Below are 27,716 nucleotides of genomic sequence, written 5' to 3' on the forward strand. Positions count from 1 at the left end.
GTGGCATCCATAAAATTCTGTATGTCCACCTCAGCTACTTTTCAGCAGATTTGGTTAAAAAGATAAATCATTTTCATCGGCCGGAGAGTCAAGGGTGCGCTCCGACAGCGAAACCAGATGGGTGGGGCTTAAGCTTAAGAGGGTGTGAACGATGCTGAATGGGTGTAGACAAAGAAAAACTCTTCACTAGATAGCAAAACATTTAAAGGCGATATTCTCAAAATTGAGTATACAAGTTGATCAACTTTCAAAGCAGAATGACTTCCCATTGTTCCTCCTGCAGTGTATGATATACCATTGTCTAGTTCTGAGTCTCTACTTTTATCTAATGTAAAAAAAAAACACAATTTCAAATGTTGTTACATAAGACCGAATCCAGGTGGTGAGTCCAATATACGGTCAATTTATCTTGATAAGATGCTTGGCAAGTTTCTGCCAACTGGATGTGACCATTTGCTTATGCATATATCTTTCATCTGGTTCGTAATATATCAGGCATGATTGTGAAATATGTCCATCCAACCATTCCCCATGACAGAATGAAAACACTTTGTCTTTCTGTCAACTAATCAGTTGTGAAGCGGTCCAGAGTAAATCAAGTGTGTATTATTATCTTAACCCGTTTTCAACAGAAACTGGAGAACATCTGAATGCCATTGAACTGAGGGGGATTGTCAGTCTTTTTCCACAGTATATTCTACTATCTATCTAGGCCAGTACGGGGGGATAGAGGCTAGAGAAACATTATTATCACACAGTTAAGGGCTGGTAGCGAACTCAAGATGGACCATACCGGCTCATGGAAGCCATACTGGCTCATGGCTTTTGGGGGAACATTCAAGGTCATAGCACAGGCTCACCATATGATAATACCACTTGCTATGCAGTTATTGACAATAATTCACCTAGTTGCAAAAAAATGCAGACTTGGTACTAGTCTCACACCTTTATTCTCATTGGTCCAGACTTGACCTTACACAGTTAGCCTGCACTATAACACACTAGCCTGTTGCCAGATCTGTCTTGCCAGCTCCAATGGTCAGTGTGACGTTATATTGTTCTGGAAAGACAGCACAAACAGATCTGTAATCAGACTAATATAATACTGGATCACAAAACACCTGGAAATCCCAGTGCCCATTTGAACGCTGTTGATTAAAAGTCATCGCCAAGGCCCTCTGACATCAATAGGCTGTGAGGATGAAAGGGTGGCGGTGCAGCAGCCATGGTGCATGCTGGGAGGTGAGTTAGATTGTGTTTCCCACCGACCTAGCCAGATGGCCTCACATAATTATAAAATGTAAAAAACGAGCGGGTAGATTACATTCACATCAGTTTGCGTTATTTGGAGGAAGACGTCCATATACTCAGCTGAATAGCCTCGGAGAAGGTCTTTGAAATGCCTTGCCTGAATGAGATGAGAGGGAGAGGAAAGGACGATGCCCCGGCCATATCAATAGAATATTTTCATTGGATTTGTGATTCAAGAGGACAAGAATGAACGTCAAAGCATAAGGACGACACTGTTGTCAGATTTCTGTTGTCCTTTGCAGAAGCTTGAATTAGACTTGGGCTCTCGAGTGGTCAGCAGTCTAAGGCACTGCATCTCAGTGCTAGAGGTATCACGACAGACGCTGGTTCGATTCCAGGCATTATCACAACAGGCCGTGATTGGGAGTCCCATAGGGTAGTGCACAATTGGCCCAGCGTCGTCGGGTTTGGCCGGGGTAGGCCGTCATTGTGCCTAGTTAAATAAAGGTAAAAAAATATATATATTTTTTTTAAGTGGTTCAGAACTTGGAAGCATCAGCTTGTTTGTACACTTTTGTTTACTTTTAGTAAAGTACATGAAGTAAAACGTTTTGTAAAGTAAAAGAAAAGTTGTAGTACTTTTAGCTCATAATTGGGACTCTGTAGATTGCCCTGTGATTATCTTGTTGAGGCTGTGCTGCTCCGTCCAGGTGGAGCTGATGCCAGTCATTGAGGAAGAGGGATTGAACCACTTTCTTGGTCCTGTTGGGATCCTTTTGCAGATCCTCCCTTCCATTGGGGCGGCAGGGTAGCCTAGTGGTTAGAGCGTTGGACTAGTAACCGGAAGGTTGTGAGTTCAAACCCCCGAGCTGACAAGGTACAAATCTGTCGTTCTGCCCCTGAACAGGCGGTTAACCCACTGTTCCCAGGCCGTCATTGAAAATAAGAATTTGTTCTTAACTGACTTGCCTGGTTAAATAAAGGTAAAATAAAATAAAAATAAAATTCATTCCTTGAAGTGGTCGCAGCAAAGAAGTACCCCAGGAAAACTCTGTCTTCTTACCCACACAAACATTTCAGAAATGTGCCACCATCGGCTCATCAAATTCCTCTTTAAAGGGATCGTTTTCCGGGTTTTTATCCCAATCCTAATTTATTTATTACCTCAAGAGAGTCAACACAGATATTCTGGAGTGATATTGTTGCAATATAAGTACGATTTTGGAAGAGAAGTGTTTTCCCAAATTTGTTTGTCACAGGTTCATACTCACATCCCATTGTTTACTTCACACGGCTTTCCATAAAGCTTTTATAAATTCCAATACAAACACTTAACTTCTCTGGAGGTAAGAAAATAATTATGAATTGGGTACAAATCCAGAAAATGACCCCTTTAAGACATTGAAAAGAAATAACTTGTGTGTTGGAAAAGCCTGTGCTTGGCTTGGTTAGCAGAGTATGTGAAAATCCCCTCTTGAGCTTTTAGCCCCGTCGACTGCCCAAATATTTGCCACAGAATTAAACAAGACAGGGTCAAGAGGAGCGCCAGCGACAAGGACGGCTAACACAGTGGAGTAAATCAGATTTATTAAGCGTGGGAGTGCAGCTGCTGGCCGAGGGAGATTGATTCCCTGAAGAAATACTTAGCCCTTTGTTTCTCGCAGTGTGAAGTGGCACGGTACAGTATAGTGTCCAACTGCCATGGACTTCAGTAGGGCAGACCTGGGTTCAAGTTGTATACTGAAAAAATATATCAACGCAGCATGCAACAATTTCAACTATTTGACTGAGTTACAGAACATACTGTATAAGGAAAGCAGTCAATTGAAATACATTCATTAGGTCCTATTCTATGGATTTCACATGACTGGGCAGGGGTGCAGCCATGGGTGGGCCTAGGAGGGCATAGGCCCAGCCAATCAGAATGTTTTCCCCCACAAAAGGGCTTTATTACAGACAAATACTCCTCAGTTTCATCAGCTGTCTGGATGGCTGGTCTCAGATGATCCTGCAGGTGAAGAAGCCAGATGTGGAGGTCCTTGGCTGGTGCGGTTATACGTGGTCTGCAGTTGTGAGGCAGGTTGGATGTCCTGCCAAATTCTCCAAAACAACGTTGGAAACGGCTTATGGTAGAGAAATGAGCATTCAATTCTCTGGCAACAGCTCTGGTGGATATTCCTGAAGTCAGCATGACAATTGCACGCTCCCTTAAAACTTGAGGCATCTGTGGCATTGTGTTGTGTGACAAAACTGAACATTTAAGAGTGACCTTTTATTGTCCCCAGCACAAGGTGCACCTTTGTAATGATCCGGCTGTTTAATCAGCTTCTTGATATGCCACACCTGTCAGTTGGATGGATTGTCTTGGAGAAATGCTCACTAACAGGGATGTAAACAAATTTGTGCACAGCATTTGAGAGAAATACTGTTTTTGTGCGTATGGAACCCTTTTTGGTTCCAGGTAGAACTCTTTTGGGTTCCATGCAGAAGGGTTCTAAATGAAACCCAAAAGGGTTTCCCCTTCTACCTGGAACCAAAAGGGGTTCTTCGAAGGGTTCTCCTATGGGGACAGCAGAAGAACCCTTTTTAGTTCTGGATTGCACCTTTTTTTCTAAGAGTGTACAGTAGCACACTCAGCTAATGTAGCTCCTAGGGGGGATCCCCCCCCCCCCCTCCTTGGCCTGGATACGTCTATGGCCTGGATGCCTGGCATTGCTGGAGAGCCTGGTGTCTTGCCAGGGAATATGTGCACAGCCCTCTGCTTCCTGATTCCGCAGGCAGGCGGCTGGCTGGCTGGCTGGCTGGCTGGCTGGCTGGCTGGCTGGCTGGCTGGCTGGCTGGCTGGCTGGCTACAATTTTAGGTCAGAAGTGGCCCAAGCTAGCGGCTAACACTGCGGTAAATGAAGTAGACTGCTTGGACACAAGGTGGGGTGGGAGAGCCAGGGGTTAGTATTCAGAGGTCAAGTGTCGTGCCTGTGGAACAGTATCAGTGTATCATACCCTGATTGAGGTGTTATGTTTTATCAATCCTATATTTCTTTGATGATAACATGCGTGTTATCACCAGATTTTGTCATTGTCAAAATATCATTTTCCAACTTAATCTAAACATCATGTTTGACAAGTTAAACCTGGTCAATAGAGTGACGTTGAGCTAGACAAGAAGTACTGTACATGTTTCCCATGTTTCCATTTGACCTGTGACCTTTCAGGCTTTGGGGCGGCTTGGCATTTCAGTATATTAGGCAGTATGACCACAGTTATATCAGTAGAGACTGAGGGTTATTTCAGTAGTGGCTGCGTCACTGTGCCACGAGAGAGGGGCCCCAGGGTTGTGTGTGCGTGCGCAGGTCACAGCGTTTACACGGCCATTGCATCAGAAACAGCTGAAGACCCCTCCCCCCACACACACACACCTCCACCACACCCCTTGCTCTGTGGCTACCAATCATAGGGTGTGAATTAGCAGAGTTGAGTACAGTAGGCAGAATGGCCCTAATATGTGAACCCGTTTGTAGTACAGTGTACTGCAGTGTTTGAATATATTTTTGCTCTAATTCAGGTGTATTTTGTCTCTATCCAAATGATATCGTATCGTTGAGGGTTGAAATTGATTTTCATGCTCTTATATAGCGTTGGTCAAACCTGTCTGAGAACGTATTCAACTGTGTGTGAATTTGATTAACAGCCAAATATCCCAGAGGATATTGCTCTTCTCCCTACTATCTATCATTATCAACTAAATGGGTATTTTTTTATTCTCTGTCAATGTAGCACACACACACACACACACACACACACACACCCACACACACACACTTATTAATTTCCCTAATACCTCTTGATTTGTCTTTTTCTCTTTGCTCCCCTAGTTCCACGTAACCATGATCACAACACCGTCTTGGGGGTCGACTTTGACATTGAGCTGGGCAACACGGCCGACGAAGCGAAGGATGACGCAGGTAAACAGAAACATTTGTCAAACACTAACCATCTCCACGCTTCCTAACACTTCCTACAGAGGACGTATCTCAAACGATGATGAACGAGTTACGTTCGCCAGCCCAGATTCATTTCGGTTCTGCAACGCTTTGGAAAAAGGCAGCGGAGGGAAAGATATGGTAGTGACTTGGTGTGTTTTTGATGCACTGTCACGGAAAAGTCACAGATTAAATTCATCCTGCTTGTTTATATGACACCTACCCAGAATGTATTGCTTCATGATTGACTCATTGGTTGAGTTGAAGGTTAAATGTAACGACCACAGGAGGTTGGTGGCACCTTAATTTGGGAGGACGGGCACGTGGTAATGGCTGGAGGGGAATGAGTGGAATGGTATCAACAACATCAAACACATGGTTCCAGCCATTATTATGAGCCGTCGTCCCCTCAGCAGCCTCCACAGGTCACGACGCGGCAGTTAGACAAACACACACACGCTGACACACACACACACACACAAACACACACACACACACACACACACACACACACACACGCTGACACACACACACACACGCTCACACAAACACACACACACACACGCACGCACGCACACACTCACACACACACGCTGACACACACACACACACACACACACACACACACACACACACACGCACGCACACACACGCTCACACACGCTCACACAAACACACACACGCACACACACGCTCACACACGCTCACACAAACACACACACACACACGCACACACACGCTCACAAACGCTCACACAAACACACACACACACACGCACACACACACTTGAATAAGGAAGAGCAGTGTACTCTTTGTACTTGAGAACGTTATCCACCACATCTGGGGCTTGCTTATGTGATTTATTGATGTCAATAAATTGCCAATTAAATTGCCTAATGATTCCACTATGGGTTTATTTTGGCATGCCGTACATGATCGGATCAGCGGTTTGGAGTGAAACAGTGCTTTCATTGGCTCAGAGAATGATCCTGCTATGTGCTTTTCACGACCCTATGTTCAGGGTCAAAATGATGAGCGCTAGTTTCATCTCAAGACACAATTTGTACTTGCGACACATGAATTATTCAAATCAAATCAAATCAAATGTATTTATATAGCCCTTCGTACATCAGCTGATATCTCAAAGTGCTGTACAGAAACCCAGCCTAAAACCCCAAACAGCAAGCAATGCCGGTGTAGAAGCACGGTGGCTGGGAAAAACTCCCTAGAAAGGCCAAAACCTAGGAAGAAACCTAGAGAGGAACCAGGCTATGAGGGGTGGCCAGTCCTCTTCTGGCTGTGCCGGGTGGAGATTATAACAGAACATGGCCAAGATGTTCAAATGTTCATAAATGACCAGCATGGTCGAATAATAATAAGGCAGAACAGTTTAAACTGGAGCAGCAGCACGGTCAGGTGGACTGGGGACAGCAAGGAGTCATCATGTCAGGTAGTCCTGGGGCATGGTCCTAGGGCTCAGGTCAGTTGAAACTGGAGCAGCAGCACGGCCAGGTGGACTGGGGACAGCAAGGAGTCATCATGTCAGGTAGTCCTGGGGCATGGTCCTAGGGCTCAGGTCCTCCGAGAGAGAGAAAGAAAGAGAGAAGGAGAGAATTAGAGAACGCACACTTAGATTCACACAGGACACCGAATAGGACAGGAGAAGTACTCCAGATATAACAAACTGGCCCTAGCCCCCCCGACACATAAACTACTGCAGCATAAATACTGGAGGCTGAGACATATTATGGCTTATGTCCGAAACAAATAACTCAAATTCAAAATGATCATTTGTATCCGATTACTCACTGTCATGACCGCAATGTATTTGTTGATGGTTTATGCGGAGTGGCTAAATTAAATGATATGGTGGCTGACACACTTCGATGAACACACACACACTCACACACACACACACACACACACATACAGAACACGCGTGCACGCACAGATGCAAATGCACAATGCACTCACATAAACACACAAGCATACACATACACGCACACACACAAATCCACACACAGTTATCATCAGATTTATTTTGTGAAATGAAGGCTTACTTCGCAGGCAATTCAGATCAGTTCATTCCCATTTCATCCATCACGGCGCTCTCAGTCCACCACTCTAGAGAAATCAATATTTATTGTTCTGTAATATCTTGTGCGTTCACCACCTTTCTTTCACATCTTCTGTATGTTCTTTCATGTACATAAGAGAGAATGGAAATGATGCTGCATCCGTTGGAATCAAAGGCACACAGCAGGAGGGATGTGAGCTACGTTCACGCAAGGAGAGCCTTTGTGTGAGCTACGTTCACGCAAGGAGAGCCTTTGTGTGAGCTACGTTCACGCAAGGAGAGCCTTTGTGTGAGCTACGTTCACGCAAGGAGAGCCTTTGTGTGAGCTACGTTCACGCAAGGAGAGCCTTTGTGTGAGCTACGTTCACGCAAGGAGAGCCTTTGTGTGAGCTACGTTCAAGCAAGGAGAGTCTTTGTGTGAGCTACGTTCAAGCAAGGAGAGCCTTTGTGTGAGCTACGTTCACGCAAGGAGAGCCTTTGTGTGAGCTACGTTCACGCAAGGAGAGCCTTTGTGTGAGCTTAGTTCAAGCAAGGAGAGCCTTTGTGTGAGCTACGTTCACGCAAGGAGAGCCTTTGTGTGAGCTACGTTCAAGCAAGGAGAGTCTTTGTGTGAGCTTAGTTCAAGCAAGGAGAGCCTTTGTGTGAGCTACGTTCACGCAAGGAGAGCCTTTGTGTGAGCTACGTTCACGCAAGGAGAGCCTTTGTGTGAGCTACGTTCAAGCAAGGAGAGTCTTTGTGTGAGCTACGTTCAAGCAAGGAGAGCCTTTGTGTGAGCTACGTTCACGCAAGGAGAGCCTTTGTGTGAGCTACGTTCACGCAAGGAGAGCCTTTGTGTGAGCTTAGTTCAAGCAAGGAGAGCCTTTGTGTGAGCTACGTTCACGCAAGGAGAGCCTTTGTGTGAGCTACGTTCAAGCAAGGAGAGTCTTTGTGTGAGCTTAGTTCAAGCAAGGAGAGCCTTTGTGTGAGCTACGTTCACGCAAGGAGAGCCTTTGTGTGAGCTACGTTCAAGCAAGGAGAGACTTTGTGTGAGCTACGTTCAAGCAAGGAGAGTCTTTGTGTGAGCTTAGTTCAAGCAAGGAGAGCCTTTGTGTGAGCTTAGTTCAAGCAAGGAGAGCCTTTGTGTGAGCTTAGTTCAAGCAAGGAGAGCCTTTGTGTGAGCTACGTTCACGCAAGGAGAGCCTTTGTGTGAGCTTAGTTCAAGCAAGGGGAGCCTTTGTGTGAGCTTAGTTCACGCAAGGAGAGCCTTTGTGTGAGCTTAGTTCAAGCAAGGAGAGCCTTTGTGTGAGCTTAGTTCAAGCAAGGAGAGCCTTTGTGTGAGCTACGTTCACGCAAGGAGAGCCTTTGTGTGAGCTTAGTTCAAGCAAGGGGAGCCTTTGTGTGAGCTTAGTTCACGCAAGGAGAGCCTTTGTGGGGTAAAGGTACTTGAAATATGTGAAACATTGTTGTTTAAATTCAGAGGCTGGCTACCTGAGCTGCTCCTTTGATAACGGCCTTTGCGGTTGGATCCGGGACAAGGATGGCGACCTGCACTGGGAGACAACACCGGACCCATCTGGTAAGAACCACAGTTCACTTTTTTAGACTTTTCTTTTTGCTAGCCAGATTAATGCAAAGCGGATTATTCTGGACATTGTTACAAACGGTTCAGATAAAGCAATATTTCCTCAGGGAAGGCAAAAATAAGATGCATAAGATAAGATACCCTTTAACCTCACTTTTGCGTTCAGATACTAACATTTTAATGATAAGCACAGAAGTTTTCTTTTCATATAAGAACATTGGCTCTAAAAGTGTGTTGCTGGTTTTCCACAGGAAGGTCTGATCCTTGGTAGAACTAGTTGTGGTTATTATTCATTGAGAAACAAATGCCTTTTGAAGAGACTGCATTATTCAACAGTATTCAAAACAAAACACTTGATTACAGACGGACAGTTGGTTCAGAGAAAACAAGATGTGTGTTTTTTTTGCAATGGTTCCACTCAATCATATGTCAAGAGTAAATTTAATTCAGCCTAGTCTGACTCTATTTAGTAGTATAACTTTATAGTCCCAGGAGGACATTTTGGGGGGTTTTCGGCACGAATTTCAATGAGGACAATATTCTGTAAAATGGAGCTGCCAATATCAAAGATATGAAGCCATCTGATTGAGACACATCCATCTGAAAACTAAAACCAGTGTTCTAGCATCTCCTTCATTTCCAAATGTTTTCTCCTATTGAACGCTACCCTGATTGTGATATCACTTTCTCTTCCTCTTTCCTCTCCACAGGTGGAAAATACCTCACCATCCCTGAGGTGAGCGACAAGAAGAGCGGGCGAGGGGCGCGCCTGGTCCTCCCGTTGACTCCTCCCTGGAACGACGGTAACCTGTGTCTGTCGTTCCGCCACAAGCTGGCAGGACACCATGTGGGTATGCTCCAGGTGTTTGTGAAGAAAGGGAAGCAGTACAGCCCGGCCGTGTGGGGAAGGACGGGGGGTAGCGGCTGGAGACATACCCAGATCACGCTGTGGGGCACGGGACTTGAGAGTGTGAGTAGTAGTGTATACAGTAGTGTATATACAGTATATATATATATATATAAACTCAGCAAAAAAAGAAACGTCCCTTTTTCAGGACCCTGTCTTTCAAAAATAATTCGTAAAAATCCAAATAACTTCACAGATCGTCATTGTTAAGGGTTTAAAGTCTGTTTCCCATGCTTGCTCAATGAAACATAGACAATTAATGAACATGCACCTGTGGAATGGTCGTTAAGACACTAACACCTTACAGACGGTAGGCAATTAAGGTCACAGTTACGAAAACTTAGGACACTAAAGAGGCCTTTCTACTTACTCTGAAAAACACCCAAAGATGCCCGGGGTCCCTGCTCATCTGCGTGACCGTGCTTTAGGCATGCTGCAGGGAGGCATGAGGATGCAGATATGGCCAGGGCAAGCAATGTCCGTACTGTGAGATGCTTAAGACAGCACTACAGGGAGACAGGATGGACAGTTGATCGTCCACCACGTGTAACAACACCTGCACAAGATCGGTACATCCAAACATCACACCTGCGGGACAGGTAAAGGATGGCAACAACAACTGCCCGAGTTGCACCAGGAATGCACAATCCCTCCATCAGTGCTCAGACTGTCCGCAATAGGTTGAGAGAGGCTGGACTGAGGGCTTGTAGGCCTGTTGTAAGGCAGGTCCTCACCAGACATCACCGGCAACAACGTTGCCTATGGGCACAAACCCACCGTCGCTGGACCAGACAGGACTGGCAAAAAGTGCTCTTCACTGACGAGTCGTGGTTTTGTCTCACCAGGGGTGATGGTCGGATTCGCGTTTATCGTCAAAGGAATGAGCATTACACCGAGGCCTGTACTCTGGAGCGGGATCGATTTGGAGGTGGAGGGTCCGTCATGGTCTGGGGCGGTGTGTCACAGCATCATCGGACTGAGTTTGTTGTCATTGCAGGCAATCTCAACGCTGTGCGTTACAGGGAAGACATCCTCCTCCCTCATGTGGTACCCTTCCTGCAGGCTCATCTTGACATGACCCTCCAGCATGACAATGCCACCAGCCATACTGCTCGTTTTGTGTGTTTATTTCCTGCAAGACAGGAACGTCAGTGTTCTGCCATGGCCAGAGAAGAGCCCAGATCTCAATCCCATAGAGCACGTCTGGGACCTGTTGGATCGGAGGGTGAGGGTGAGGGCTAGGGCCCCCCAGAAATGTCTGGGAAATTGCAAGTGCTTTGGTGGAAGAGTGGGATAACATTTCACAGGAAGAACTGGCAAATCTGTGCAGTCCATGAGGAGGAGATGCACAGCAGTACTTAATGCAGCTGGTGGACACACCAGATACTGACTGTTACTTTTGATTTTGACCCCCTCCCGTTTTGTTCAGGGACAAATTATTACATTTCTGTTAGTCACATGTCTGTGGAACTTGTTCAGTTTATGTCTGTTGTTGAATCTTGTTATGTTCATACAAATATTTACACATGTTAAGTTTGCTGAAAATAAATGCAGTTGACAGTGAGAGGATGTTTCTTTTTTTGCTGAGTTTATATATACTCTATCGTTCAAAATTTTGGGGTCACTTGAAATGTCATTGTTTTCCATGAAAACACTTGAAATTAGTTGCAAAATGAATATGAACTATAGTTAAGACTTTGACAAGGTTATAAATAATGATTTTTAATTGAAACAATAATTGTGTCCTTTAAACTTTGCTTTTGTCAAAGAATCTTCCATTTGCAGCAATTACAGTCTTGCAGACTTTTGGCTTTGTAGTTGTTAAGTGCCGTCCACAGGGTATGGCATGGCGTTGCAAAATGGAGTGATAGCCTACCTTCTTCAACATTTACCCTGTATAAATCTCCCACTTTTACCACCACCAAAGCACCCCCAGACCATCACATTGCCTCCACCATGCTTGACAGCTTAACACCATGCTCCTCCAGCATCTTTTCATTTTTTTTGCGTCTCACGAATGTTCTTCTTTGTGATCCGAACACCTCAAACTTAGATTCGTCTTTCCATAACACTTTTTTTCCAATCTTCCTCTGTCCAGTGTCTGTGTTCTTTTGCCCATCTTAATATTTTATTTTTATTGGCCAGTCTGAGATGTGCCTTTTTCTTTGCAACTCTGCCTAGAAGGCTAGCATCATGGAGTTAACTCTTCACTGTTGACGTTGAGACTGGTATTTTATGGGTACTATTTAATGAAGCTACCAGTTGAGGACTTGTGAGGCGTCTGTTTCTCAAACTAAACACTCTAATGTACTTGCCTCTTGCTTAGTTGTGCACCGGGGCCTCCCACTCCTCTTTCTATTCTGGTTAGAGCCAGTTTGCGCTGTTCTGTGAAGGGAGTAGTACACAGCGTTGTACCAGATCTTCAGTTTCTTGACGATTTCTCGCATGGAATAGCCTTCATTTCTCAGAACAAGAAAAAACTAACGAGTTTCAGAAGAAAGGTGTTTGTTTCTGGTTATTTTGAGCCTGTGATCAAACCCACAAATGCTGATGCTCCAGATACTCAACTAGTCTAAAGAAGGACAGTTTTATTGCATTTTTAATCAGAACAACAGTTTTCAGCTGTGCTAACATAATTGCAAAAGGTTTTTCTAATGATCAATTAGCCTTTTAAAGTTATAAACTTGGATTAGCAAACACAATGTGCCATTGGAACACAGGAGTGAGGTTTGCTGATAATCGGCCTCAGTACACCTTTGTAGATATTCCATTAAAAAAATCAGCCGTTTCCATTTACAATAGTAATTTATAACATTAACAATGTCTACACTGTATTTCTGATCAATTTGATGTTATTTTAATGGACAAAAATGTGATTTTATTTAAAAAACAAGGACATTTCTAAGTGACCCCAAACTTTTGAATGGTAGTGTATATATACAGTACCAGTCAAAAGTTTGGACACACCTACTCATTCCAGGGTTTTTCTTTATTTTTTGTATTTTCTACATTGTAGAATAATAGTGAAGACATCAAAACTATGAAATAACACACATGAAATCATGTAGTAACCAAAAAAGTGTTAGATTTTATATTTGAGATTCTTCAAAGTAGCCACCCTTTGCCTTGATGACAGCTTTGCACACTCTTGGAATTCTCTTCAATGTCTGGGTTAGGAGAGAGTTTGGCCAGACAGAATTTCCTTGTCTCATCGTGCTCTAGCGACTCCTTGTGGTGGGCCGGGCACATTGGTGCGGCTGGCTTCCTGGTTAAGCGAGTAGTGTGTCAAGAAGCAGTGAAGCTTGGCAGGGTTGTGTTTCGGAGGACGCATGGCTCTCGACCTTCTCTCCTGAGACGAGATTGTAACTATAAATTGGATATCACGAAATTGTGTAGAAAAAGGGGTTAAAGTAAATAAAAAAAGAAATAATAATAGAGTGTAAAGCAGTATAAAGAAGTATATAAAGAGTGTAAAGAAGTATAGAGAGTGTAAAGCAGTATACAGTAGTATGTAGTGTAAAGCCGTATACAGTAGTATATAGTGTAAAGCCGTATACAGTAGTATAAATACAGAACACCTAATATTAAGTTGCACCCCTTTATTCCCTCAGATCAGCCACAATTCTTGGACTCAACAAGGTGCCGAAAGTGTTCCACAGGGATGCTGACACGTGTTGACTCCAATGCTTCCCACAGTTGTGTCAAGTTGGCTGAATGTCCTTTAGGTGGTGGACCATTCTTAATACACACGGGAAACTGTTGAGATTTAAAAACCCAGCAGCATTGCAGTTCTTGACACACTCAAACCGGTGCACCTGGCACCTAGTACCATACCCCGTACAAAGGAACTCAAATATTTTTATCTTGCCCATTCACCCTCTGAATGGCACACATACACAATCCATGTCTCAATTGTCTCAAGGCTTGAAAATCCTTCCTCCCCTTCATCTACACTGATGATTGAAGTGGATTTAACATGTAACAAAAATAAGAGATCATAGCTTTCACCTGGTCAGTCTATGCCATAGAAAGAGCAGCTGTTCCTAAAGTATAAAACAGTATACAGTAGTATGTCTGACACCACACCTGACTTGTCTTTGCCATCTGTGACTGACCTTTAACAACGACTGATACATTGGTTATTGGTGTGTGTGTTTGAATCATGGTTTTCCTCAATTGATGTTCAACTACTACGCTATGGAGGTTCTATGATTGTCGGAGATGGCGAAGTGCCCAGGTGAAGAGCTCTCTCCTGGTGAAGGGCTTTCTTCCTGGCTAACCATCGATGCCCCCCTCCTCTCAAGTCATACCAGAGACTGCCTTTCTCCCTGTCTAACCATTAATGCCCCCCTCCTCTCAAGTCATACCAGAGACTGCCTTTCTCCCTGGCTAACCATCGATGCCCCCCTCCTCTCAAGTCATACCAGAGACTGCCTTTCTCCCTGGCTAACCATCGATGCCCCCCTCCTCTCAAGTCCTACCAGAGACTGCCTTTCTCCCTGGCTAACCATCGATGCCACCCTCCTCTCAAGTCATACCAGAGACTGCCTTTCCATACTACCTCTGTCTGAAGCTGACTAGACACCATTCACATTCCATTTTGATAATTAGTTTTTTTTGTTTTTTTTGCTTTGAGATTACATTTTTTAATCGAAAGTGCTATATAAGCGAAATAACTTATTTATTGTGCTGTGTTGTTGTTCCCAGGTGATTCTGAAGGGCGAGCGCGGGCGTGGCCGGAGTGGAGAGATGGCCGTGGATGACATCACCTTGAGAAAAGGTTCCTGCACCGAGGAGCACAATCTGAGAAGACATTAATACACACAGCAGAGAGAGACAGATATGGAGAGAGAAAGAGAGAAGTGGAGAGAAGATAGAGCCCAGGGAGGAGCAGACTCTGATTGGACCCCCATAGAGGTTCCAAGAGCACCTCTGGGAAGAAGGGGCATTTCTCTCTGCCTGTCAACCAATAAGAAGACTGCACCAAACCTGTCCACCAACAAGAGGACTGCAACAAACCTGTCCACCAATAACTAGACTGCACCAAACCCTTCCACCAATAAGAAGACTACCCCAAACCACAGTGGAGAAAGAGGGTCCACCATGTGATCCCCCACCACCCCTACCCACTCTCTCCAACTCTCCATCACCCGGTTCCTCACTATTGACCTGTGCTTGCGCCTGGTAACCCTGGAAACGTCCCTGTGAGCACTGCCACCCAGCCAATCACACCGCCCAAAGGCCTCCATCGATGTTTCATCATCTTGCTTTCATATTTTAGTCTGAAGCCATATCTGATTGTTTGCTATCCATCATTTAGATTGTATAACTGTTTTAACCTGCATCGTGTTCATTAGGTACCAAACAGGGAAAAACTGACTGAAACAGGGAGGGACTACGAGGGCTTGTCCAATAAGAAACAATTATTTACATTTTCCGTTGCAGAGCATTTGAAAACATTTCCTGTTCTGTGCCCTAATGAGCAGGACCCAGGGACAACAAGAGAAGACACCAACCTGTAATGATAATGGGGAGAATGAAAAATTCAAACCCTGCTCCGTTTATTTAGACAAATCAAGTTCTGTAAAATTAGCGCTGAGGCACTCGTATGTTACTATTGCTACAACCGTATGCAAGTTCACATGATAAGCCATTATTATCTGAATTCTGAATTTTAAGATTGACCGTGATTTCTCTCTATGTGCTTTGTTCTATTAAGTGCAAGCTGGTTGTACTGGCGATGACAGTATCAACGATTTCTGGCTCTCACCCAGTGTATTATTGTAAATGTAGTCGTGTGTACATATTCTAGAACACTTTCATGCTCATATTAAGCTGTGTGGTTTATACGTTTATGTAAATTCAGACTTATGTATTAATTGGAGTTGAAAAATGTATGGTTTTCGTTTGTTTCTATAATTCAAGATCAATATATGGATAAACATTTGAACCTTGTGGGAATACAAGGCTGTTTACAGTACATACATGGTCACATCTGTTCATGCTTTATGTTGAATTACTAGATCGCTTCCTCAGTAGTTTCTTAACGTTTCGCAGTACACAGTTGCATTATTGTGCCATCTGCCATAATGAAGGTTCTGATCTGTTGGAAATTCAAACCGTACTATATGCATGGATCCGTTCACCAAATTCTCATAATATACTCAGCCAATGATGTAAATAAAAGGACATTGACTGATACATGTTTGACTAAGCGTGTCATTGTCATGTTGTCTTTGTCTTTTCTGTGTGACACACTTTTACATCAAATCTAAAACAACAAAAAAACAACGCTTTAAGTGAGAAGTAGGCATTTGTCTGAAGCCAAACATTCACATGAGCACCACAATGACCACTACACCCATGTTCCACTAAGGTTTTCCCGACACATAGCTTTGACCTACTACAGTAGCTATGTTGCAAAGGAGGTTGGTGGCACCTTAATTGGGGAGGACGGGGTTGTGGTAATGGCTGGAGCAGAATTAGTGGACTGGTATCAAATACATTAAACACGTGGTTTCCATGTGTTTGATGCCATTCCATTCGCTCTGTTCCAGCCGTTATTATGAGCTGTCTTCCCCTCAGTAGCCTCCTGTGCTATGTTGGTCTATTGTACTTCAAACAATGTGTATGCAGGTTGCTTAGGATTCAAACCTTCTCAAACAGCCTAATTAATACTATTTGAGGAGGTGTGCCCACAATAATGTAATTTGTACCGCACACAAGTTCAAGTATTGGATTCTTCACACACCACACTAATACCGTTCCACTACCTTTTCAAGCTTTTTTAATTACATAAAATGAAGCTTTACTTTTATACTTACAATACCATCATGCTTGATTGAGCTGTTTTGTCCTGTAATAATGTGGTGCCTGCCTGTATTTCCATCAACCATTATTTTAGCAATACATGTAATTGAGAACAATTTTTTTGGGGGGGGTTAGTAGGTTCCCAACATAAGTGGTGGTGTGTTGGACACAGTCACTCATATATAGAGGTCTATTCATGGGTTGCATGTTTGTCACAATATTGTTTTGAACGCTCATTTTGGGTTGATGCCCGACTGAGCATTCTACTCAATGCATCGTCAATGAGCCCTGATGAAGATTTCATCCAAAGTGCATTACAGTGGCTTGGAAATACAATGACATTCAAAAGAAGGCAAATAATTAGTAAGAAAACCTTTTGTCATCATTTTGTCGATCAGGAGCTCTACCGAGGCAGTCCCGTTAGATCTCTTATATACAGACAAGTTATATGTGCATGATTTAGCTTATTCGTTCATCATTAACGTTTGGTTCACTCATGTGACCGACCAATACTGGGTCATGCATGTGACAGACCAATACCTCACGAGGCTTCTTCTCTCTAAGCAGAGACCTTGAAACTGAGAGATCTTTCATTCTCAAAACAAGAGTCTGGGAGTACTCCCAAATTGAAGTTACTAATAGTGAGGATTCGTTCAATTAGTCACTTGCATGAACACAGAAAACGGTTATTAGAAAAGCACAAACATAGAACACAGAAATGTAGAAATAGAAAAGCACCAACATAAAATGTTCCATCACATGGGAAAGACAAAGCATTTGAGTGCCTTTGAATGGGGTATGGAAGTAGGTGCTAGGCACACCGGTTTGTGTCAAGAACTGCAAATCTGCTTGGTTTTTCACACTCAACCGTTTCCCGTGTGTATCAAGAATGGTCCACCACCCAAAGGACAACCAGCCAACGTGAAACAACTCTGGAAAGCATTGAAGTCAGCATAGGCCAGCATCCCTGTGGAATGCTTTTGACACCTTGTAGAGTCCATTCCCTGACGAATTGAGGCTGTTCTGAGGGCAAAAGCGGGCGCAACTCAATGTTAGCAAGGTGTTCCTAATATTTGGTATTCTCAGTGTGTATATAATACTGTATATACAGTACCAGTCAAACGTTTGTACACACCTACTCATTCCAGGGTGCACCTACTCATTCCAGGGTACACCTACTCATTCCAGGGTACACCTACTCATTCCAGGGTACACCTACTCATTCCAGAGTTTTCCTTATTTTTACCATTTTCTACATTGTAGAATAATAGTGAAGACATCAACAATATGAAATGACTCAGAGCCCCACCTGTTTTGAGCTCCACACTATTAGGTAAAAATAAATACATATATATACTTTTTTGGGGGGGGGGGGGGGGGCTTGCCTGTTTTGCTTGTTATTTTGGTATTAATACGTGATATTATCAGTTTGCAAACAATGTAAAAATAATAACAATTGAGTTAATAAAGCCGCATACAAACATGGTCTCCTTTTTGCTGTCTTTAGTAAGGCAGCTCCAAAATGCAGGTGTTTCAGCCTAGCTCATCACTTTCTGTGGTGGTGGGGCTAGCCAGCAGAAAATACAGAGCGTTGCAAAATAAAATTACTTCTTAATCTTGGCCAGCTCTGGTAATGTGCCTCTCAGACACCTGTATCGAGACTTCCTAAATCCTAACAAAGATGGTGGATAGAGTGCGTTTGGAAAGTATTCAAACTCCTTGACTTTCGACATTTCGCTACATTATAGCTTTACTCTGAAATTGAGTAAATCTTTTTTTCTTTCATCCATCTACACACAATACCCATAATGACAAAGTGAAAATAGGTTTTTAGAAAGTTTAGCAAATGTATTTTTTTTTTTAAATAACAGAAATACCAGACAACATGCTTTGAGACTTTAAATTTAGCTCAGGTGTATCCTGTTTCTATTGATCATCCTTGAAATGTTTCTACAACATGATTGAAATCCACCTGTGGTAAATTAAATTGATTGGACGTGATTTGGAAAGGCACACACCTGTCTATATAAGGTCCCACAGTTGACAGTGCATGTCAGAGCAAAAACCAAGCCATGAGGTCAAAGGAATTGTCCGTAGCACTCTGAGACAATATTGTGTTGAGGCACAGATCTGGGGAAGGGTAGCAAAACAATTCCACAGCAATGAAGGTTCCCAAGAACACAGTAGCCTCCATATTTCTTAAATGGAAGAAGTTTTTCAGCGGCAAGGATTTGGAGACTTGTCAGGATCGAGGGAAAGATGAATGGACCAAAGTAAAGAGAGAGATCCTTGATGAAAACCTGCTTCAGAGCGCTCAGGACATCAGACTGGGGCGAAGGTTAACCTTCCAACAGGACAACGACCCTAAGCACACAGCCAAGACAAAATAGCTGTGCAATGACGCTCCCCATCCAACCTGAGAGAGCTTGAAAGGATCTGCAGAGAAGAATGGGAGAAACTCCCCAAGTACAGGTGTGCCAAGCTTGTAGCATCATACCTTAGATGACTCAAAGCTGTAATCGCTGCCAAAAGTGCTTCAACAAAGTACAGAGTAAAGGGTCTGAATACTTATGTAAATATGATATTTCAGTTGTGTTTTTTTTATACATTTGCAAAAGTTTTTACTTTGTCATTATGGGGTATGTAGATTAATGAGGGAAAAAATTATTACATCATTTAAGAATAAGGCTGTAACGTAACAAAATACCTTTCGAATGCACTGTAAATGAAGACAGTTCACTTAGGCTGTTTCCTTTATTTATTTTTGTCAGTTCAGGTCTACTTAACTTGGACACCAATGCAATAACAGCTGAGTCTGGTCTACTTAGTTCATTGACTTTCATTGATCCAGAAAAAAACAGCGAGTGGTGTCTCTCGCTCCCACTTCCGTCTCTGATCCTAATTGGATAGCCATGACCCTAGGGGATTGGAGTTGATGGCTATTTTAAGGTTCACTCTACTGATTGTGCCACACTAGACCAAAGTGTATGATGATGATACAGAAGTCAGAAGTTTTTTTAAATCTTTATTTAACTAGGTAAGTCCGTTAAGAAGAAATTCTTATTTACAATGACAGTGTTCAGGGGCAGAACGACAGATCTTTACCTTGTCAGCTTGGGGATTCGATCCAGCAACCTTTCGGTTACTTGCCCAACGGTCTAACCACTAGGCTACCCAAAAAACATAAGTTTAAACTTAAGTTGACCGGAATATTTTGATTGAAATCACAAAAATATTTGTTGCTCTTTGACCCTTCATCTACTTGTCTAGGTAGGGGTAATGAACTTGTAAAAATACAGCCCAGTACAACAACAAAAAACGAGACATCTACAATGCTCTGGGTAAATTTGACCCGCACTTTGACCTTTATAACTCTTGAACGGTGTGTCCTAGAAACAAGCTGCTTCCTGCACAGAGCAACGTTTATTTGAAGTGGAGTACAGGTTAAATAAAACAGAGTTGCTGACAATCTGACTTTTCCCTGAACTTTTATTCTCCGGACTAAAGATCCTGAAGCTTCTGCTCATCACATTCTGTGCATGTGTTTATTCTCTACTTTACTACAGTCCTTGCTCTGCTCTTAGAGAACAGGCTACTCTGGCGAATGGTGCTGTTTAATAAAGATGGATCAAAGCTGAATCAATGTCTGCAAGATCACATAATGAACCGACTATAATAGCATAGTATTGCATTACTGTAAGACAAAAACACCAGTGCATTTTTCTCTCATGTGGCCAAAACTTAATAGGTCCACTAGGCAAACTTGTTAACAGTATCTGCTCCACAATTCACACAATGTACATCATTCAATACAACACTGTAGGATAGTTTGAAACCCTGTATAACTCAAGAAGATCAAACTGATTGAGATGAAATGGTTGGTATGCAGATACTGCATGGATGTTTCACCGGTAAAACCTGAAGAAATGTGAAGGGAAGGACAGCTACATTGTTTTTAGAAGAAAATGTCTGGGAAAAGTCCCATTCGCAGCCACATTTTGATAAGGGAAACTGTACTTAATGTCATTTCCAAATTGGATCAGAACATCAAACGTGTATAGCCCTTTCTAACATAATAGAAGGGTTAAGTACAATATTATTTATAATATTTTTGTTTCAGTTCAAGTTCTAGTTCAAGTGCAACATTTATCTAACAATTGAACCAAAGTCAATTACCTAGGTTGCATTTATTAGGGCACACCGTAGAAAAAGGCTGTAAAACATGCTTCAATGGAAAATGAAAACAAGTGGTTCTTATTGGACAAGTCCAGGTTGTCTCTCCCTGTATCTGTGCATTTCTTCCATTTGGGGCCTAATAAATACGACCGACTCATTTTACAGGGCCACACTGTTCTCCACATTGTTGGGATTCAGGTAGGTGTATGGCAAGGGCAAAGAGACATTCCTGCCTTGGATTTCAAAGTTGTATTTCTTCAGCACATTTTGAGTTTCGTGAATCAGTTCCAGAGGGGTCTTCTCACTGAAGTGATCCTGATAGCCATTTCCAAGAGCGACCTAAGGAGGAAATTTTAAATAACATGGAAACTGTTGTTTCATGAACCACTGAGTATATTTTAATTATGACTACTAAGGAAACGATTCGATTGGGATTGTCATGAAATGTTTTAAAGTCATAGAATATACTTTAATACAGCTTCTCTCATATACTCACATAGTCAGTGGACTGCCTGCTCAGAAGGTAGACCGCTGCCATGCCATTAACGGTGGTATTGATGTCAGGGAAGGTCTTCAGCATGGTGCTCTCAGTACACTGCCCCTTAGTGGTGGGAGGTGGTTGTTGCAGAGCGTTGGGGAAGTTGGGCATCCAACCCCCAAAATCAAACTGGAATGACAATGGCAAAATAGATCAAACTACTTTGCTTTTCCAATATAATACATCAGAAACATGGCAAACTAAAATGATACAATTGGTTTCATCACCTGTCCATTGTTGACTGCAGCATGTTGGACAGACACTGTGAAGATCACCATGGTGATAAACTTGACCAACTCTGTCACTGAACTGAAAGACTGAGGGATTCCTGCATGGAGAAGGTACAGTAAACCACTTCATTCAGACACTGTATTGACATTTTTCTAATTACCCGGGATATAGTTTTGGAATGGTAACCATGAAAGGGAAGTTGACCTAAAATCCAGAAATTTCCAAGTGATTCCATACATTGAAAATAATTTTTTGCCCTCTCTCCCTCTCCCTCACTCTCCCCGTAGTGCCGAACGCAGACAGCTGCAAAAACTAGTCACACGATACATTATGTATCATTGTACACTGCTCGCTTTGCTTCATTGTCAGTGAATGAGTCAATCAGAAATCTATGAATTGTGGACAAAAGTATTTTTCCATGGACATTGTAGATACTTTCACCAGCTAGCACAAGGATGAAGGACTCATCTGGACAGCTGGTAAGAGCTAGCTACTATCTTTTTCTGAGAGATTTAGAGGATTACTGCAGTTTTTGTCACCTTTTCAAAAATGTTTAAGCTTATTTGCCAACGTTTTGCTACTTTCTTGGAACGTGTCTGAAGCAGAATCTCTGAATAACAGTAGCCCTGAACCTCTAGCTAATGCTAAACTAGCTGGACCATTAGACAATGTTAATCAAGATGGACCTTTGGACAATGCTATTGACTTTGTAGCCCCCATCACTCCTCATGGGGGGCTACAAAAAAGATCTAACTACCACCTGCTTTTCAGGGAGATGGCACTTGGGTTGTTTGCTTGCTGGTCTTGTCGCTTTGAAGTGGCTGTGCAGGCAATGTACAATCTGCCAGATATGGAGTTGGACCTGTAATAGCCTCAGTATTTCCCACGCACCTAGCTGATTCAGCACTCCTATACTGGGACAGCCTTTCGCTAATGGTTCAGAAGACCTACTCTGTTGTCAAGACCAAACTCAAGGAAGCCCTTGGCCCCAAGCACCTTCTTTCAGACACATGTGAATGCTTGCCCTAGGAAGCCTGATGAGAGCTTGGATGTGTACATTGCTGACATCACTCGTTGGTTCTGGAGGCCTTCCCAGACCATGACCACAAGGCACAGGAAGGGGTGAAGTTTCACCACTGCGGCCGGATTGGACCCAGCCTTGCAGGCGAAGATTCATGGAGCGGAGGACATCGGTGATGCCCAGCTCGTCGCAAGTTTCTTTGAAAGAACTTGTGCAGCTCTCCAACTACATGCTGCATACCCGCCAGTGGCACAGACCCCAGACTAGGTTGCTATGTTTCGTTCTAATGACACAGATGAGAAGCTCCTTCATGCTGACTCTCACTGTGAATAGCCTGAAGAGTGAAGTACACCAGCTACAGGTGGAAAACCAGAACCTCACACAGTGTTTTGGCTTCTGGGCCGACAGGACCTCCACCCCATCCAATGATGCTGCCAGAAGAGCACTCGGCTTCTCACCAGACCATCAAACTCAACATCCATCATGAACCTACTACTCACCTGAATGCCGTGGCCCAGAGTGTCACCGTCTGTAATTTATTGCCTCTCCAGAGTACTGCCAAGGCCAACATGATTGGAGCTCTGATGGTGGAAGCTGTCACTACTACTCTCTAGACTACCCACCAAGAGTTCACTACCCAGACTTCAGGCACCAGTCTAATGCAAGGGACAGATGACACAACAGCCCGAGTCCACCTCCAAGGATAGAGGGATATGTGAGCCCTCATTACAGGCACAGTGTACACTTCCAGTCCCCTGACAGACATTAGGCAGTCTAACGTGTCTGGTTCCACACAGCAGGGAAACGATCACTAGATGTTTGTTAAGGAGCTAACTTCAGCCAGTGCACCAGAGCTCCCTGTTGACACCCCACGATTCAAAAACGAAAGTGACAAGATGGCTTCCACAGAGGGTGTTTCAGCTAACATACTTGCCATCTTCGAGGGAATTGAAGTGTCTGCTCTTCTTGACACAGGATCGACCATTTCCATCATCAGTGAGGATTTCAGAACTTCACATCCAGCTCTGAAAAAGCGCCCCATGAAGACATCCTTTGCATTTGCTCGCTCTGTCAATGGACAATGTTTCAACAATGTTTGGACATTCGCTGGACTTTGTCAGTATACATTTCCCCTAGGGAAAGAACATCTCAAGCATGAGTTTCAAGTTGTCAGAGGGGCCCACCATTCAGTGATACTAGGCTTGGTTTCCTGCAACAGCAACATGCCCTACTGGATATCAGTTGTGGAAGACATGCTGTACCACATCACCTTCCCTGGATGTTGCTGCACCCTCTATGAAGATAGATGACTTCTCTCCATGCTGCTGTGCTGTTTGTTGCTACTTGGCTACCTGCCAAACTTTTCAGTTTTACTTTAATAACAGTTTAATCCAAATCTGCATTTAACACATTTAACAACGTCTTATTTTTTTCATTCAACTTTTTCACCCTGGATGCTTTATCTGGACATGGTTCTACAGGACCTCCACCAGCCGAAAAAGCTAAGTAGTAACATCTAACTGCAGTCGCTGTACTCATAATATACAGGAGATCTATCGCCTTATGGTGAGGATAGCCGTGTTGCAAGCCCAGCTTCAGATGCAATTGTTAGGCTCTGACAAATTGAAAACCCTAGTCATTTGCGATGCCATTACCCGCAATATTAGACTTAAAAATCATCATCCAGCGATCATACACTGTTTACCAGGGAGCAGGGCGACAGATGTAAAGGCTAACTGAAAGAGGGTGCTGGCTAAGTCTAAAACTGGTGAGCATAGAGAGTATGGGGATATTGTTATCCACATTGGTACCAACGAAGTTAGGATGAAACAATCAGAGGTCACCAAGCGCAACATAGCTTCAGCGTGTAAATTCTCTAGAAAGATGTGTCAGCATCGAGTAATTGTCTCTGGCACCCTCCCAGTTAGGGGGAGTGATGAGCTCTACAGCAGAGTCTCGCAACTCAATTGCTTGTTGAAAACTGTTCTCACTCTCTCTCTCTCTCTCCTTCCTCACCTGCTGTCTTGACCTCTGAATGCTCGGCTATGAAAAACCAACTTATATTTACTCCTGAGGTATTGAGCGGTTGCACCCTCTACAATCACTGTGATTATTATTTGACCCTGCCGGTCATCTTTGAACATCTTGAAGAACAATCTGGCCTTAAATGGCCATGCACTCTTATAATCACCCAGCACAGCCAGAAGAGGACTGGCCACCCCTCAGAACCGGGTTCCTCTCTTGTTTTTTTCCCTAGGTCACTGCATTTCTAGGGAATTTTTCCTAGCCACCATGCCTCTACATCTGCATTGCTTGCTGTTTGGGATTTTAGGCTGCGTTTCTGTATAGTGATGTGCTGATGTCAAAATGGCTTTATAAATACATTTGATTGATTGAGACTAACTTGTCGTCCGCTCAAGATGAGTCACTGAAATCGCTTCTCAAGAAGTACACAGACGTCTTCTGCAAGAGTTCAGAAGGCCAAGGTCAAACAGGCCTAATAAAACATTGTGTCCGCACTGGCAATGCCATGCCTGTCAAACATTGTGCCTACCGTGTGACAACAGACCAAAGGCAGGAAATACAGAACCAAGTTGACAAACTCTTGAAGACAGTTGTAATCGGAGGAAGCTACATTCTTTAGGCTGCACCAGTAGTTCTGACCCCAACAAGGACAGATCCTGGCGTTTCTGTTTGGATTACAGAAAGCTAAATATTGAGACCATCAAAAGATTCTAATCCACTGCAGCGAGTCAACGATGCCTTGGATGGGCTGTCTGGCTCTGACTGGTTCTCAACAGTGGATCTTCAGCATGGGTACTGGCACGTGGAGCAGAAGGATCGAGAAAAGACAGCATTCACAAGAGGATGTGAGCTGTATGCCAATGAGGTGAGCTGACCAATGCTCCAGTGACATTCAAGAGAGTAATGAAGTATGTACTGTGGGGCCTCCGATGAAAAACTTCTACTTGGATGATGTCCTCATCTACATCCGTTCCTTCGAGGGAAACACCTGCAGCACCTGAAAGAAATCCTCTCCCGATTCCAAGCCAGCGGCCTGAAGCTGAACCCTGCCAAGTGTCGTCTCACCCAAGACCAGGTACTATTCCTAGAGCACATCACGTCCAAAGATGGAATTCAGCCAGAACCAAGTAATGTGCAAAATGTGAAGGACTGGCCTACTCACACATCCACAGAAGTGAGAGCCTTCCTGGGACTCTGTGGATATTACCATATAGTTTATCAAGAGCTTTGCACACCATGCTGTACTGCTAAATATGCTGACTGAAAATAATGTTCCTTTCTAGTGGACTTAAGCATGCCAAGACGCATTCTCCTACCTGAAACACTCCTTGTCAGAGCCTCCCATAGTTGTCTTCCCAGACTTCACGCAGCCGTTCTACCTTTACACAGACACATCTTGCTCTGCGGTGAGTGCTGTGCTTGCCCAAAAAGAGGAAAGGTGTTGTTTTTGCTAACCATGTACAAGAAGCTTTTACAGAATAAAAATAAGACCTGCTTGCAATAAGGCACTAAAGCCATACTGTCCTGAATACAAAGTGTTATGTTTAGGGCAAATCCAATACAACACAAACTGAGTACCACTCTTCATATTTTCAAGCATAGTGGTGGCTACATCATGATATGGGTATGCTTGTAATTGTTAAGGAAGGGGGAGTTTTTACAGAATGGAGATAAGCACATGCAAAATCCTAGAAGAAAACCTGGTTCAGTCTGCTTTCTGCCAGACACTGGGAGATTAATTTACCTTTCAGCAGGACAATAACCTAAAACACAAGGCCAAATCTACACTGAAGTTGCTTACAAAGAAGACTGTGAATGTTCCTAAGTGGCCGAGTGTTTTAATTTGTTATGGCAAGACCTGAAAATGATTGTCTAGCAATGATCAATAATTTTTTTATTTAACTAGGCAAGTCAGTTAAGAACACATTATTATTTACAATGACAGCCTAGGAACAGTGGGTTAACTGTCTTACTGAGGGGCAGAACAACAGATCTTACCTTGTCAGCTCAGAGATTTGATCTGGCAACCTTTCAGTTACTGGACCAACGCTCTAACCACTAGGCTACCTGCCGCCTGACGAGCTTGAAGAATTTGGAAAATAATAATGGGCAGATATTGTACAATCCAGGTGTGCAAAGCCCTTACAGACTTACCCAGAAAGACTCACATCTGTAATTGTTGCCAAAGGTTATTCTAACATGTATTGACTCAGGGGTATGAATATGTATGTAAAGTAGATATTTCATTTTAAATAAATTTGCACAAAAAAATTGAAAACATTTTCACATTGTCATCATGGGGTATTGTGTTTAGATGGGTGAGAAAATAATAATATTTCATTCATTTTGATTTCAGGCTGTAGCACAACAAAAAGTGGAATAAGCAAAGGGGTATGAATACTTTCTGAAGGCACTTTATGTGCTTGTGGTGCAGAATTAATTTTCAAAGTACGTCAACCTCTGTGCCATGAAAGACCAGCACTGTCTCTTCAAGAACTTTGTCAGCGAACATGACTTACCAGAGACCTTGAACACTGACAAAGAACATCAGTTTGAGGCAGACATCGTCTGAGTCCTTTGCCAGTTGCTGGGAGTTAAGAAGACCAGATCCAGCTCCTATCATCCACAATGTGATGGGATGGTGGAACAATTTAAAATCGGACACTCATCGATCTCCCAACCAAGACACTGCCTCAACAGCCTGGTGACATGTGCCTCAACCAACTTGCCCTGGCCTACAACACCAGCACTCCCTCTACAACGGATTTCTGCCTCTTCTGTCTGACACATGGTTGAGAAGCGGAGATGTCAGCCAAGCTACTGTTCCCCTCTGGACTGCAGCGGTCCATCTCTACACCGGGATTGCCAGCAGATTATACAGCTTAACTCACCGACATGTTCCAGTCTGCCCTTTGGATCTCCCATACAGAACAGAGAACATGCTCACTTTCAACAAAAACGCAACTACGACGAATGTCATGCACATTCTCTACAACCCAGGAGACCTTGTATGGCTTAAAGACCCTGCAATAGCACGTCAGAAGCTTTCACATCACTGCAAAGGTCCCTTTGATGAGTGCCTTGGATCTATAGAACAAGACCCTGGTGTAATCTACAGGGTCAGGTACCTGCTGTACCA

The 27,716-nt window shown here is 43.4% G+C and overlaps 2 protein-coding genes across 11 annotated transcripts in view; one reads left to right on the top strand and one right to left on the bottom strand.

Moving 5' to 3' along the window:
* LOC110497316 (nephronectin) overlaps positions 1-15,977 on the top strand; it is a 56,943-nt gene extending 40,966 nt beyond the window's left edge. For all 9 annotated transcript variants that reach the window (XM_090210248.1, XM_090210251.1, XM_090210246.1 and 6 more), the window contains 4 exons: positions 5,124-5,213; positions 8,765-8,863; positions 9,580-9,839; positions 14,484-15,977. In XM_090210248.1, the coding sequence (XP_090066374.1) occupies positions 5,124-5,213; positions 8,765-8,863; positions 9,580-9,839; positions 14,484-14,594 (560 nt within the window). In that variant the 3' untranslated portion in view covers positions 14,595-15,977. The remainder of the gene's footprint in view (positions 1-5,123; positions 5,214-8,764; positions 8,864-9,579; positions 9,840-14,483) is intronic.
* A 4,016-nt stretch (positions 15,978-19,993) lies between these two features.
* Positions 19,994-27,716, bottom strand: part of LOC110514910 (hydroperoxide isomerase ALOXE3-like) — a 34,159-nt gene continuing 26,436 nt past the window's right edge. Inside the window, exons 14-16 of one of the 2 annotated variants that reach the window (XM_090210258.1) lie at positions 21,528-21,628; positions 21,259-21,429; positions 19,994-21,101 (exon numbers count right to left, since the gene is read on the bottom strand). In XM_090210258.1, coding sequence (XP_090066384.1) covers positions 20,922-21,101; positions 21,259-21,429; positions 21,528-21,628 — 452 coding nt within the window. In that variant the 3' untranslated portion in view covers positions 19,994-20,921. The remainder of the gene's footprint in view (positions 21,102-21,258; positions 21,430-21,527; positions 21,629-27,716) is intronic. The other variant, XM_090210259.1, reaches the window with a different exon arrangement.

The sequence above is a fragment of the Oncorhynchus mykiss genome, chromosome 19 (assembly GCF_057628025.1).
Source record: "Oncorhynchus mykiss isolate SJ-2025 chromosome 19, ASM5762802v1, whole genome shotgun sequence".
NCBI lineage: Eukaryota > Metazoa > Chordata > Actinopteri > Salmoniformes > Salmonidae > Oncorhynchus > Oncorhynchus mykiss.